Source organism: Mustela nigripes, chromosome 6, assembly GCF_022355385.1.
Source record: "Mustela nigripes isolate SB6536 chromosome 6, MUSNIG.SB6536, whole genome shotgun sequence".
NCBI lineage: Eukaryota > Metazoa > Chordata > Mammalia > Carnivora > Mustelidae > Mustela > Mustela nigripes.
Window position 1 is genome coordinate 131824336 of NC_081562.1, and position 12399 is coordinate 131836734.

Sequence of the window (12399 nt, forward strand, 5' to 3'; positions counted from 1 at the left end):
ATTATAATCTGTTTGAAAATATTTATCAAGAAACAATATACTAAAAATTTTTTAGTATAAAGTATGAATTCAGTTTCTAAAGTTACTGTTTGAGGGCAACATACTCTAACCTCAGGTTAGCACAACACTAGGGTGACATACTGAAGTTGAAGACAATACTGTAAATTTGAACCTATAATATGAGTCACCACTAAAATTACTTGCCACAGAAGGAATCATTTGTCAAAAAGGAAAGGAATAATCTACCTGATTACAGCAGTCTTCGAAGATGCAAATTAAATTTTCATTTATGGTGTGAAACATGTTGTCAATTCATTTAATATAATGCTGAACTCAATTTTTCAATTGTTTAAATAATGTTAAATTATAGCACAACTAGGGAAATGATAAATATTTAAGAAGATTAAAATACCAGTGGAAAACATATTTCATGTAGATCAAAGGGAAAGCCTTCATTCAAAAATACTTCTGAATAGGGCCAAAATAATTCCATTAGAACTTTAAGAAAGAGGAGCCCCGAAAGTCCAGTTTGAAAGATAAGAATATACAAACTATGAAGCAAAACCAGGAATATAGAATACTTTGAAACATCTACTTATATCCATTTTAATGAACAATTAAAGGATACAATGTGTTAAAGACATATTTAAAAGACTAATAGTGGGAAAAGACAGATGAATCAAATTTTGTTTATATCCTAAATAATTACAAGAAACTTTGAAAGTGTAGTGTAATTCATGTTTTCTTTCCAGTTTAAAAATTTCTATCCATTGCCTCTATCTTTGGTGTCACTGCCACCAATAAACACAAGTATACAGCTTAGAAATCTAATTAACTATCTTCAACTAGGAAAAAGAAAACCAACATTATTCCTTTAAAAATAAGATATAAAGACCGTGATCCTACTTAATTTTGTCTCATGGTCCCACACTATTCTGAAGTATCATGCCGAATGTAAAAGTTTGAAAGGGAACATCATCATTTGCTATAATTGTACCAAAAATTTAGCTACTGTACGCTGGTGTGATGACAGCTAGTAGTATGCAGAGGCTACAGAAAGACATAAAATACGTATGTTTAGCTCACAATTAGTCAAAGGAAGGTTCAGTTTAATGTGAAACTGAAACATGGACAACATAATGCCTTCACGTAAATATGCTACAGCTTTGTTCTCTTGCAGTTTAAAGGGATAGTGTAATTATCTTAAATTTACACAAAACATTATGAAACATGGTAGTTCATGATTAAAATAAAATAGCAATGTAAATTAATTTAACAGTGTTAAATATATTCACATGATCACCACTGTGATTCAAAATGGCCACTAATGAAGTTACACAGCAATATATGTACATAACATTTGCCACAAACAGTTTTTCTAAGTTTTGACTTTTTTGCAGACCAGGTAATTTCATGAGACAAATACTCTTGTATCAATTCTTTCATATTATGAAAGGAATTAAATGTTGTAAGTAGTTTCATTCCTCTAGGGGAGGGGGGAAGGGAGAACCTCTAAAAAGTCAGTGCAAATTGAAGAGAGTTCTGCCTTCTCGAGTATTTGAACCTGTAGACCAAGATAGATTCCTAGAAGCTGAGGATAAACAAATCTTATAATATTAAAGACTCTCACAACATTGTCAGCGGCATTTAGCAGATATTTGCCACAAAGAGGAATCCCAAGTCCTATAGCAGAGCCTTCTGAGAATATGGTTGCTGTGGCTGAGGTGGCTGTTGACTGCCTCCTGGTTGAGGCAGTGTTGATGATGTTAAATTATAGTTTGGCACCTGGGACATATTAGTTCCTGCATTCTGGTATATAGTGACGTCAGCAGTAGCAGCAGCAGCAGCAGGAGGAGGACTATATACTGAAGCCTGGTTGGGATATGTGTTTCCTTGAACAGAACTGACCATTGTGCTGTGGAGGGGGGAGAAAACACTCAGTTAGATCAAAACTGACTTACACAGCCATTTAGAGATAAACAGGAAAGCTGTGCATTAAACATTCATCATTCAACCCATTTCATAAATACTTATTAAATACCTTTAAGAGCCAAACATTTGCTAATTTAAACACTGGGATATTACAAAGAAAGAAGGAATGAGAGTCCTTACCATCAAGGACCTTAAATTCTAGTAGAAGAATAAAGATAACAAGTCTATAATATGTCAACGGATAATAACTGGTATGAAGCAAAACAAAGCAAGTAGGAGGACCAAGAGCACCTGGGACAAGAGATTCCAGTTCCTGAACAGTGGCAGGGGAAGGCCCCTCAGATTACAGTACATTTAAAAGACAGCTCAAAAACATGGTGGGGGGAGTCATATTAATTATGGGGGGCAGTGTATCAGGCAAAGAGGACAGCAAGTAAGAAGCCTATAAGGAGAGAAAATGCCAGACATGCTCAAGGAACAGAAAAGAAGCCATGCTGAAGACAAAAGTGAACCACAAAAGGGGAGAAGAGCATAACATAAAGTGACAGAATTAAGGGGGAGGAGAGTTTAGAATATGTGGTGCCCTAGACCTTAACAAGGATTCTGGCTTATATTTGAGTGAGATGGGCTTGTACCGCTATATATTTTCCTCTCAGGACTGCCTTTGTTGAAGTGAGATGAAGATACTGACTGGTTGATTTTGGACAAAAGACTGATGTCATCTGATTCGGGTTTTAATAGACTCACTCTGGACCAATGATAGATACAAGGATACCTGAAAGGAGGCTATTACAATTGTCTGGATGAGAGATGACAGGTAGCTCGAGCCATGGTGGACATGGTAAAAAAGGAGAGGAAAGGGTCAGATTTTGAAGGCACTGCCATCAAAATTTGCTAGTGGGAAGTGGTCAAGATTGCCTGAAGTTTTAGAACTGATAAGTAGAGTGGCCTTTTCACTGAAAAGGAAGACTACAGATAAGGACTACAGTAGATTTGGGGAGGGAGAATCAAAGTATAGTTGTAGACACATTGAGAGACCTAGGGGATTCACAAAAGACAATGGACAGGCCTGGAATCTAACTGAGAGGTCAGGACCAGAATATATACACTAGGGAGTCACTGGCATACACACAGTGTTCAGAGTCATGGGCCTGAACTGAGATCTCCTAGGGATTACAAACAGAAATAAAGTAGTTCTTATTTAACCCTAGACCTTGGAAAATGGAAGATGAATAGGCACTAGGCAAAGAAGATCGAGGAGTGGCAAAAAGGTGGAAGGAACACTAAGAGAGAATGGTCATGTGGAAGACGTATTTCAAAAAGGAAGTGAGCACTGGATGTCACAGTACAGAAATCACTAGTCTTTGACCAGAGGGGCCCCGGTGACTATGGCAGATGAAAGCTTAATAACCTTATTTCTCTTATTTCCATGAAAATAAAGCTGTATTATAAGAGGCCTCCTGGGGTACCTGGATGGTTTAGTCAGTTAAGCATTCTGATTTCAATTCAGGTCATGATCTCAGGGTTGTGAGACTGAAGGTTGTGAGTTGAGCTCTGTGATTGGGCATGGAGCCTGCTTAAGATTCTCTCTCCACTTGCCCCCAATCAAATAAAAAATAATAAAATAAAATAAAATAAAATAAAAGGGGGCTTCTATCTACTCCCACCACATTTACTATCTGTACCATACCCACATAAGACTCTGCATTCCCTCTCACGGAAATTGATCAAGGTCAGTGCTCCCATCCAAGGCACTCTCCACTGTCCATGGCTCCTATTCCACCAAAAACATTCCTTCAGGATTGCTGCTGTCTCTGCCTCCTCTCCTCCTGTTCCCAATCTGCTATTTGAGTTTCTACTCTGTGTAAGATACCAAGTTAACTAAACAAAGAAAAACATTAAGAGGTTTAATATTTAAATTCCTCACACACACAACACTTTCTATTAAAAATGTAAAACATGTTAATAAAAAAAAAGAAAAAAATGTAAAACAATCTATACAATGGGGAATTGCCCAAAATTTTCAAAATATTGCCTATTTCTAAATTTGTCTTCAATTGCTAATTGTCTACAAATCATTTGTAAATTCAATGCTCTTCTACTTTGCAAAAAAACCCAAAAAACCCCAATTCATTATTGTAACAGGTAGTCATTTACTGTTATATTCCACCAACTAATGTAACCACTTAAGTAACATTTAAAGACATTACCCATTATCATTCTATGTGCTATGTTGTGAGATATAAAGTATAACAAGAGGTTGGATTTGATGCCAATTCTTATATCAGTAAGAGTCACAATACTGGTATCATAAATACAATGTTGAGACCAAGTGTTTAGCTGTGGAGCCAAAATGCCTGGTTTTGTATCTTACCTAAGTAGGACCTTAGCCCTTCCCTCCCTGTCTCAGTTTTCTCATCTATAAAATGGGTGACAGTGTATCAACTTCACAGGTTATTAGAGTAAGAGCGGTAATACATGCAAAGCATACAGCACAATGCTTGGTGCTTATTGAAACACTCCATAAATGTTAGCTATTACTGCAGTCATTCCCATTTTGTACATTATTTCCTATCTCAGTCATGGTTCTGCCATCTACTTGAGGGTAAAACCCAGCAATTCACCCAATATTTCTCTTTCATACCGCTGCTCTGCCCTCACTCCTCACCCAGTTATTCTCCGGAATAACTCTTTCCCCATCTCTTAACATTTCACCCTACAGTTGAACAATCATTGCTTGTCTAATATATATAATCTCCTGGCTTCTTACCTAGGCCCTAAAAATTCATCTATCCTACTGCTATTTAAAGCCATTTAACAAGATTCCCCAGGTAAGACCCAACCTCCTTAACATACCTAGGACCATTTATTATCCTTGCCAGTAACTCCAAGTGTTATCTCTCCCCCATCCCACTGAAGACTTTAATCCTTTAGTAACAAAGTACTGTTTGGTAATCCCCAAAATGTGCCATGTATTTTCACAACTCCTCCATTTATTCATTTCATGAGTATCAAGCCATTTCACACTACCAAGTCTTTACTTATGACAGAACATCTTTCTTTTTTCTTCCAGACTAAGAATAACACAGCTTGAGCACATTTTCTTGTAAACCTTCCCTGAACCACAAGGCTCCTAAAGTACCTTGCAAGTACCTCTATTTGTAATTTGTTACAATTACGTATATTTTTATTGTCTGTCTCTACTAGCAAGTAAGCACCTTGAGGCTAAGAAACTCTAAATAAATGGTCAACTAATATTTAACTAGAGAGCCAAGAATATTCAATGAAAAAAAAAAAATAGCCTCTTCCATAAATGATGTTGGGAGAATTTGATAACCACATGGAGAAAAATGAAACTGGAATTCTGTCTCGTCTCATTCACAAAAACGAACTTGAACTGGATTCAAGACTTATATTTAAGACATGAAATTCCCAGAAGAAAACACGAAGAAAAAGATCTCTGACATGGTCTTGGTAGCAATTTCCTGGATATGACAACAAAAGCAAAAGCAACAAAAATAAAAATCAATAAGTGGGAGTACATAAAAAATGCACAGCAAAAGGCAGTCAGCAAAATGAAAAGGCAACCTACAGAATGGGAGAAAATGTTTTTACATTGTATCTCTAATAAGAGGTTAATATTCAAAATATATACAGAACTCACATAACTCAATAGCAAAAAAACTAACAACCCAAATAAAAAATTGACAGGGGAATTTAATATAGAGTTTCCTAAAGAAGACATAAAATGATCAATTAGTACATGAAAAGAGCTCAATATTACTAATCATCAGGGAAATGGAAATGAAAAGCATAATGAGATATCACCTCATACCTGTTAAAGTAGCTATTGGGAAAAAAGAATCCTTGGGCAATGTTGCTGGGAATGCAACTGGTATAGGCACCATGGAAAATAGTATAAAGGGATTCCCCCTACCTCCCAAAATTAAAAATTGAACCACCATATGATCCAGCAGTCCTATTTCTGGATATATATCCAAAGGAACTCAAATCAGGACCTCGTAGAGTTCTCCGCACTCTCATTTTCACTGCAGCATTAGTCACAATAGCCAAGATAGAGAAACAATGTGTCAGGAGATGAATGAATAAAGATGTGGGGTACACTCATACACACACACACACGCACATACAAAGAAATATTATAAAAAACAAGAAAGAAGGAAATCCTGTCATTTGTGACAATTTGGATGAGACATAAGGACATTATACTAAGTAAAATAAGTAAGGTACAGAAAACAAATGCCATATGATGTAATTTACGTGTGGAATCCAAAAAAGTCAAACTCACACAGAGGAGAGGGGTAGTTAGAAGGGCTTGGGGATTGCTGAGAATGGGGAATCCCAAATAAAGGGTACACCCTTTCAGTTATAAGATGAACAAATCTGGGGACCTAATATACAGTATGGTGGTTCTAGCTAATAATACTGTAACATACACATGAACCCTGCTAAGAGTGAGTCTTCAATATTCTCACCACAAAAGAGAAATGGTAACTAAATTAGGGGACAGAGGTAGTAGCTAATACTACTGAGTGGTAACCATTTTATAATATATAAATGTATCAAATCAACAAATTGTACACCTTAAACTTCTACAATATTTTATGTCAATCATATCTTAATAAAGCTGGAAAAAATTCTAAATCATATTCTGGTACAGATGAAATATAAACATCTGTTTAAGAGAAGTTAAATGAAATAACAGACAAGTACACAGCTTCGGTCACCTCAGTACTATCACGGGCATCATCACTACAGGCAGGTTCAGGAAACTGCATCAGTACCACCTTATCAAATTATCAGTAAGATCGTCCTAGGGTGACAAGTCCAAGTCTGGACAAGTGATAACCCTAGAACCGTTGTCCAAGTCTGGACAAGTGATAACCCTAGAACCAAAACTATATATAAAAAAGTAAGAAATTGCCTTCTAGATGTGAAATAAAGGACACTTAAAAACCTGCCTACCAAAAATAGAAGAAAAAATAATTCCTCATTTTTCATTACATATAACTTGTCATTACAAAGATCAAGTCGAATATGCAGTACACCTCTATCAAGTATATTTCCAACCCTAATTCTTGCTCCTACCAATTTCGTTATCCTACATTTACCTTGTCACCAATTTCCTCATTTAAACACACAAAATATATTTTTATATATTTATAAACATATGCTATACATACGTGTGTGTATGTGTGTGTATCTATTTAAAAAGTTCCTCAAAGACTTGTGAAACCTTTGCAAGAAATTAAAAAAATATAACTCATTGGCCTAATACAGCACTTAAAATTCCCACCAACACTTAAACATTTATTTATCAATTATTAACCGAGTTTCCAGCAGGTGTAAAACTCTGCTATGTAGTGTGCATACAAAGGTGAAAGAGACTTAGCTCCACCTCTCAATATACAATAATTCAGTGAGGATATAAATAAGTGAAAAACCAACAAGACAGTATATGCTGTGCTGGGGTATTGTGACAGCAACAGAAGAGGAACAGTGTTGGACAGAAAGAAAGGCAAAACAGGCACTCTGGGAAAGATGAAGGTCGACTAAGCATAAGAAATGCAGAATAAGGAAGAATTTGTCAGGCATGGAGGGCTAAATATTTCCAGGAAATGTTCTACTAGGCACCTCTAAACGGCACCTACTGAAATGTGCTTGTGCTTCTTACAGATAATTCTGATAGCTATGGTGTATCAGTGGAACCAGGCCCTGGCATATAGAGCAGGACATGCATCCGGGATTTTACATTCTCAGTGCTGAAGCAGACAAAGCAACTTATAGCAAAACAGCAACAGGATGCTACACTGCTACAGCATAACACAGTTTAAGCACCTAACATCAGATTACCTCTGAGAACAATTTCTCAAGATCCTGACGGAAGCAAGCTCTAGTGACAAGGGTGTTAGAGCAGCATGTGGCACAGTAACAACAGACTAGTTGGGAGAGAGGGAGCATTTCTGGCTAACAGTAAAGTATCTATATTAACTCATGCACATTCTAAACAATACCTACCTACTTTGTATCTAGTTTTTTTTTTTTTTTTTAAAAACTCCTTACCAATTTGCTTATTTTCCATGTAAGGGTATCATTTTCGTCAAATTTCAATTAAAAAAAAAAAAGTCCTAGAAGAGAAAGAGCTATACCTAACATTTTTTTTTTTCCTATGCTAAATAACCTATGCTATATAACCCAGCAGGAAATGGCCTGTCTTTTGATGTCTATAATAGGCCTCTCTATTAACCTTCTTAAGGTCACTTAGGAATACTAGATGTGATTACAAAATGATGTGTGAAAATCCCCAAACATCCCCAGTGTGACTAGTTTGAGGATGAATAATATAATAGTGATGGTGGTATAGTGGCACTCTTGGGCAACTTCAACACTGATGGAAAGATTTCTACAAATTGTGCCTGGGCCACAAGTAACTTCTGTTATGAGTCAGAATATCATGACTTTTAGAATGAATATCTTTTATTCACTTCAAAAGAAAAAACTTCAGTTTAAATTCCCACTGAAGCAGAAGAAACACTCACATAATTATAAATTTTATCATCTATAATCACTTAATTGTAATAAGAAGCATCATAAGTAAATAGCCCAAACACTCGTCTGTCATTTGATATTCAGCCACTGGACACATGAACTATAGGAGCATATGGCTTCTTATATCTCTCCTTTCAAATGGTTTATCTTGCTGCGATAAACTAAGTTCTGACACAGGAGAAAAAGAAGGAAATATTTGTCTTAGGAGACATCTTAGAACTATAAATTCTACAATAATGATAAAAACACTTGGATTTTATATGAAATTTGTGGAGGATAAGTTATGGTCAAATTTAAGTTTCATTAAAGTCTTTCAAATACATCATATACTCAAAAGCAACCAAATTATGGGTCGGGTTCAAGATGGTAGTGTAGGAAGACCCTAAAGTCACTCCATCCCATGAATGTAACAAATAGAAACTACATTTACTCTTAAAAAGACCAGAAAACTGGACAAACAGAACTTGTGCAACCAATGACAAAACCCACTGAGACAGGCAGGAGGGGCAGAGACACCATCTGGACCAAAAAAATCCCATCCCAAAGGCTGTGATCTGCAATCAGGAGAGATCTCAAATATGAATACATTTTCCCTAAACATCTAACCTTTAGAACACACATTAGCAGAGTTCCCCAAAATGTTGGGCTTTGAAAACCAATGGCCATTATATCCAGGAAAACCAGAGATTGTTGGGAACAAAGAACTTGCTCTTAAAAGGCTAGCCATGCAGACTCACTCAAAATCCAGCCTTTGGGATTCTGAAAAGCGCCTTGACCATATGTAAACAAGAACCACTTATCAATCTGGAAGTGCCTGCCAGAGAGGCAGGAAACTGTTGGGACTTTCTTCAGGAACAGAAACACTGGTAGGAGCCATATTAGCGATCTCACCCTACCTTACTACTGTCCATGTTAGCAAGTGCCAGTTTGGAACTATCTTTTTCATGGGCTAGAACCAATAGTCACATTCAGTGGAGAACTCTGCCCACATTCACAGCACAGCCATGAAGAACAGTCAGGCAAGGGCAACAGCCCTGCCTACCACCTGGACACACAACATCTGCGAGACACAGCCCAATCGGGCACTAGCTCCATCCACTCCCACACCATAGACTGGGCCTGACACAGCAGACAGGCACAGGCAATCCACACAGGGAAAGCACCTAGCTTTACTCAGAAGAGACTGTGCTTCTGTGCTATACACAAAATTTCCTACACAAGGCCACTCCTTCAAGACTGAGAGAAGCAGTTAATTTACCTAATAAAGAGAGTGAGGCAAAATAAAGAAACAGGAATATGTTCCAATGAAAGAACAAGAAAAAATATCAGAAAAAGATATTAATGAAACAGCAAGCTGACGGGAGTTCAAAATAATGGTCATAAAGAAGCTTATCACACCTAGGAGAAGAATGGATGAACACAGTGATATATTCAACAAAAAGGTAGAAAACATAAGAAAGTATCCAACAAAAGTTACAGAACAGAAAAATACAATAACTGAACTGATAAATATACTGGGCAGGTAAGACAGCAAGCTGGATGAATCCAAAGTTGTAATACAAAGCAACAAGAACTCACCCAGAAGGAACAGAAAAAAAAACAATGAAAACAAAGGAATACCTTTAGTAAAATATTAAGCAGAATAGCATTTCTATCATAGGGTCTCAGAAGGAGAAGACAAAAAGAAAACACCAAAAAACTTACCTAAAGAAACAATAGCTGAAAACTTCCCTAATCTGGAGAATGAAATAAACATGGAGGTCCCGGAAGCTGAGAGTTCCCAAGAAGATGAACCCAAAAGATCCACACCAGAACATGTTATAATTAAAATGGTTAAAGTTAAGATAAAGAGAAAATCCTAAAAGCAGTAAGAGAAAAACAACTTATTCATACAAGAAAAACCCCATGAGGCTATCAGCAGATTTTCCAGCAGAAACTACAGACAAAGACAGTACTCACAGTGCTAATGAAAAAAAAACAAAAAGGGAAAAAAAAAAACCTCCAACCAAGAATTCTTTACCGAGCAAGATTATCACACAGAACTGAAGTAGATTAGAAGTTTTCCAGATAAGCAAGAGCTAAAGGAATTCACCACCACTAAACATGGCTTTACAAGAAATGTTAAAAAAAAGGATGACTTTAACCTAAAAAGAAATGGCACTAATTAATAACAAGAAAACACACAAAAGTAAAAATCTCATTGGAAAAGACAATTTTCTAGTAAAGGTAGATCAATCACTTATAAAGCAAGAATGAAGATTAAATTACAAAAATAGTAAAATTAACTAAAACTATAATAATTAGTTAAGGGATATATAAAAGAAAAAATACAAAATGAGGGATGCCTGGGTGGCTCAATGGGTTAAGTTGCTGCCTTCAGCTCAGGTCATGATCCTAGGGTCCTGGGATCGAGTCCCACATCTGGCTCCTTGCTTGGCAGGGAGCCTGCCTCTCTCTCCGCCTCTGCCTGCCTCTTTGCCTGCTTGTGTGCTCTTTCCTTCTGACAAATAAATAAAATCTTAAAAAAAAAAAATACAAAATGACACACTAAAAATATAAAATACATGTAGAAGGTAAAAATGTAAAGTTTTGGAATGTGTTCAAATTTAAGTTGCTAACAATTCAAAACAGGAAGTTATACGCACAACAAGTGATATGTGAACCTCATGGTAACCACAAAGCAAAAACATAGTAAATATACAAAAGAAAATGAGAAAAAAATCTAAACATACACTAAAGAAAGCCATCAAACCACAAAAGATGAAAAAGAAAGAACAGAGAGGAGAACTACGAAAGTAGCCAGAAAACAACAAAATAAGCAGGTGATATATACCTATCAGTAGTTACTTTAAATGTAAATGGACTAAATAATCAAAAAAGGTGGAATAGGAGGAGTCAAGATGGCGGAGAAGTAGCAAGCTGAGACTGCTTCAGCTAGCCGGAGATCAGCTAGATAGCTTATCTAAAGATTGCAAACACCTGAAAATCCATCGGCAGATCGAAGAGAAGAAGAACAGCAATTCTGGAAACAGAAAATCAACCACTTTCTGAAAGGTAGGACCGGCGGAGAAGTGAATCCAAAGCGACGGGAAGATAGACCCCGGGGGGAGGGGCCGGCTCCCGGCAAGCGGCGGAGCAACCGCGCACAAAATCAGGACTTTTAAAAGTCTGTTCCGCTGAGGGACATCGCTCCAGAGGCTAAACCGGGGCGAAGCCCACGCGGGGTCAGCGTGGCCTCAGGTCCCGCAGGGTCACAGAAGGATCGGGGGTGTCTGAGTGTCGCAGAGCTTGCGGGTATTGGAACGGGAAAGCCGGCTACAGAGACAGAGCCGACAGTAAGCTCGCAGCTCCGTGTTACCTTGAACCGGTCGCAGGCTCGGTGAGCTCGGAGCGCGGCCGGAGGTCAGGCAGACGGGAGTGACTGGGCGCTGTTCTCTGAGGGCGCACTGAGGAGTGGGGCCCTGGGCTCTCGGCTCCTCCGGGCCGGAGACCAGGAGGCCGCCATTTGTATTCCCGTCCTCTGGAACTCTACGGAAAGCGCTCAGGGAACAAAAGCTCCTGAAAGCAAACCCGAGCGGATTACTCACCCCGGCCCCGGGTAAGGGCGGTGTAATTCCGCCTGGGGCAAAGACACTTGAGAATCACTACACCAGGCCCCTCCCCCAGAAGATCAACAAGAAATCCAGCCGAGACCAAGTTCACCTACCAAGGAGTGCGGTTTCAATACCAAGGAGAGCAGCAGAATTCCAGAGGAGGAGAAAGCCAAGCACGGAACTCATGGCTTTTTTCCTGTGATTTTTTTTAGTCTTGCAGTTAATTTAATTTTTTCTTTTTCATTTTTTTTTTCTCGCCTTCGGGTAAATTTTTTTTTTTTAACTGTTACCTTTTTCTTTTTTA

General features: G+C 37.8%; 1 protein-coding gene across 3 annotated transcripts in view; it reads right to left on the reverse strand.

The window, feature by feature from the left end:
• Window positions 1-578: 578 nt before the first annotated feature.
• Window positions 579-12399, reverse strand: part of STAM (signal transducing adaptor molecule) — a 96735-nt gene continuing 84914 nt past the window's right edge. For all 3 annotated transcript variants that reach the window (XM_059404233.1, XM_059404234.1, XM_059404236.1), the window contains one exon: window positions 579-1915. In XM_059404233.1, coding sequence (XP_059260216.1) covers window positions 1684-1915 — 232 coding nt within the window. In that variant the 3' untranslated portion in view covers window positions 579-1683. The remainder of the gene's footprint in view (window positions 1916-12399) is intronic.